The sequence below is a fragment of the Pristiophorus japonicus genome, chromosome 14 (genome assembly GCF_044704955.1).
Source record: "Pristiophorus japonicus isolate sPriJap1 chromosome 14, sPriJap1.hap1, whole genome shotgun sequence".
Taxonomy (NCBI): domain Eukaryota; kingdom Metazoa; phylum Chordata; class Chondrichthyes; family Pristiophoridae; genus Pristiophorus; species Pristiophorus japonicus.
Genome location: NC_091990.1, coordinates 203,498 through 206,383, shown reverse-complemented (window position 1 = coordinate 206,383; position 2,886 = coordinate 203,498). Strand labels below are relative to the sequence as shown.

The 2,886-nt window shown below is 44.0% G+C and overlaps 1 protein-coding gene across 1 annotated transcript; it reads right to left on the bottom strand.

Annotated features, from left to right (window-relative positions):
• On the bottom strand, window positions 1-777 carry LOC139280292 (gap junction beta-2 protein-like). The gene has a single exon (XM_070899965.1). It carries the CDS (start codon window positions 775-777, stop codon window positions 1-3), a length of 777 nt encoding a protein of 258 aa, XP_070756066.1.
• Window positions 778-2,886: the final 2,109 nt, after the last annotated feature.

Genomic DNA, 2,886 nt, shown 5'->3' with positions numbered 1-2,886 from the left:
TTAACATATAGAAGTGCAATCTGAACAGCTCCCTTGGTCATCATCGAATTTGGCCGTGCTGTCACTCGAGGAAGTAATAGCGGCTGTTAATCCTCTACTTTTTTCATTGTTTTCTGCTGCAGAAAACAAGTTGTGCTTCCACTGCATCACGCAGTACCTTACAATCAAGTAGCACAGCTCAGCAACATTCAGCAAGATGCACACAGCTGATGTCAGTAACATAAAGACAGTAAAAATGGTTTTCTCGGTTGGCCTAGAAACAAAGCAATCCACAATGTTAGGACAGGGATATTCACTGCACTTCACAAGTCGGAGCATCTTGTACCCTTCATAGATCCAGTAGAATAAGTACATGAAGGCAGCTTCAAATAACATTTTGAAGAGAATGCTGACCAAGTAAGTCCGCAGAAGAGGAGCATCGATCTTTTCTTTGCGCCAATCTGCGTTCTGATTAAAGATTTTTGTATTCTTCTTGCCTTTCTTCCTTTGAGAAACATGCATGCCAATGAGGAAGGATGGGATGGAGACGAAGAGGAGCTGGAAAACCCACAGCCTGATGTGGGAGATGGGGAAGAAACGGTCGTAACACACATTCCTGCAGCCAGGCTGCTGTGTGTTGCACACAAAGTCGCTCTGCTCATCTCCCCACACTGTCTCAGCCGCCACCACCAAGACCAGGATACGGAAAATGAAAATGACTGAGAGCCAGACTTTCCCCAGTGACGTCGAGTACTTGTTCACCCCATTCAGCAGAGAATGGAGGAAATACCAGCCCATTGTGGATCACTCTAGGAATAAACAGCACCAGTTACTTTACTGCAGCACAACATCTAGAAATGTATTTACACATCACTTCAAAAATACTGTGCAACTTCCAGTGATGATTTTTGGCCACACTTTTATGTCAGCATTCAACAGTGAAGCTGCTAAGGTGAAAACAGAAAACCTGTATGTAACAATGTTGCTGCAGACTCTGGCTGCTAGGTGGCACTGTGGAGCAGATTTCTCGAGTTCCTGGCCACTGCAGCTAGTCCAGTTGAATGGTTCTACAGAGACCAGGTTCATGCTCCCATTGTGGATTTCCAATCTCTACAGGAGCTAGCTAATGCCACTGCAGGAAGAGGTGACATTCTTTACATAGATGGAGGAGAGAAAGGTAGCAGAGAGAAGAGAATCCCACCTTCAGCTGTATTCCCTACCCAACTTCCTGCCACACCATCTGGTTAGCAAATTGTCATGGTGAGAGTTGTGAGCAAACTGCTCTCTACTTTCTCAATGAGAGGTTTGAGTGCAAAATGTGAGAAAGGAAATAAAAGCTGATGTTCTCTGTGAGTACCTCGAAGGTGCTTGTGGCATAAGAATTCAGATTATTTGTTAGTTAAACAATGACCCAGTCCTAATATAGTCCTGGTTTCTGTCTAATATCTGTCTAACTCTCTTTAACTTTAACATCTCTACTTTCAGGACTTCCAAAAGGCGTTTGATAAAGTGTCACATTATCGGCTTGCCAGCAAAGTTGAAGCCTATGGAATAAAAGGGACAGTGGCAGCATGGATACGGAATTGGCTCAGTGACAGGAAGCAGAGAGTAGTGGTGAAGGGTTGCTTATCGGACTGGAGGAAGGTATACAGTGGTGTTCCCCCGGGGTCGGTACTGGGACCACTGCTTTTATTGATATATATTAATGACTTAGACTTAGGTGTACAGGGCACTATTTCAAAATTTGCAGATGACACAAAACTTGGAAGTATAGTGAACAGTGAGGAGGGTAGTGATAGACTTCAGGGGGACACAGACAGGCTGATATGTGGCAGATGAAATTTAATGCAGAAAAGTGCAAAGTGATACATTTTGGTAGGAAGAATGAGGAGAAGAAATATAAACTAAAGGGTACAATCCTAAAGGGGGTGCATGAACAGAGAGAACGGGGGTATATGGGCACAAATCGTTGAGGGTGGCCGGGCAGGTTGAGAAAGAGGTTAAAAAAGCTTACGGTATCCTGGGTTTCATAAATAGAGGCATAGAGTACAAAAGTGTGGATATTATGAAGAACCTGTATAAAACACTGGTTCGGCCTCAACTGGAGTATTGTGTCCAATTCTGGGCACCACACTTTAGGAAGGATGTGAAGGCCTTAGAGAGGGTGTAGAAAAGATTTACGAGAATGGTTCCAGGGATGAGGGACTTCAGTGACGTGGATAGACTGGAGAAGCTGGGGTTGTTCTCCTTGGTGCAGAGAAGGTTGAGAGGAGATTTAATCGAGGTGTTCAAAATCAGGAAGGGGTCGAGACAGAGTAGATCGGGAGAAACTGTTCCCATTGGTGGAAGGGTCGGGAACCAGAGGACACAGATTTAAGGCGATTGGCAGAAGAACCAAAGGCGACATGAGGAAAAACGTTTTTACGCAGTGAGTGGTTAGGATCTGGAATGCGCTGCCTGAGAGGGTGGTGGAGGCAGACTCAATCGTGGCTTTCAAAAGGGAGTTGGATAAGTACCTGAAGGAAAAACATTTTCAGGGCTCCGGGGAAAGGGTGGGGGAGGGGGACTGGCTGAGGTGCTCTTGCAGAGAGCCGGCACGGGCTCGACGGGCCGAATGGCTGTAAACCATTCTATTCTATGATTCAGGAATCTGTGCTTATTTTGATTTCTTATGTCATAAATATTCCAAGAACCAAATCTTCTGGAAAATTCCTTAATACAGCTATAGCAATTCCTTAATTATAATCTGAGTTTTCAATAAAACAAACAAAATAGTAAAATAGTTTACAGGCACATCAGTAAAAAAAGGAAGGTTGGGATGGAATAGGGCCATTAAGGGATAGACAGGATAATACCACAGGTAACCATAGAGAGATAGCAGAAATATTTAATAATTATTTTGCTTCA

Bases quoted from the DNA above. Each gene is read 5' to 3' on its own strand.
- LOC139280292 (XM_070899965.1), bottom strand. From the start codon at position 777: ATGGGCTGGTATTTCCTCCATTCTCTGCTGAATGGGGTGAACAAGTAC.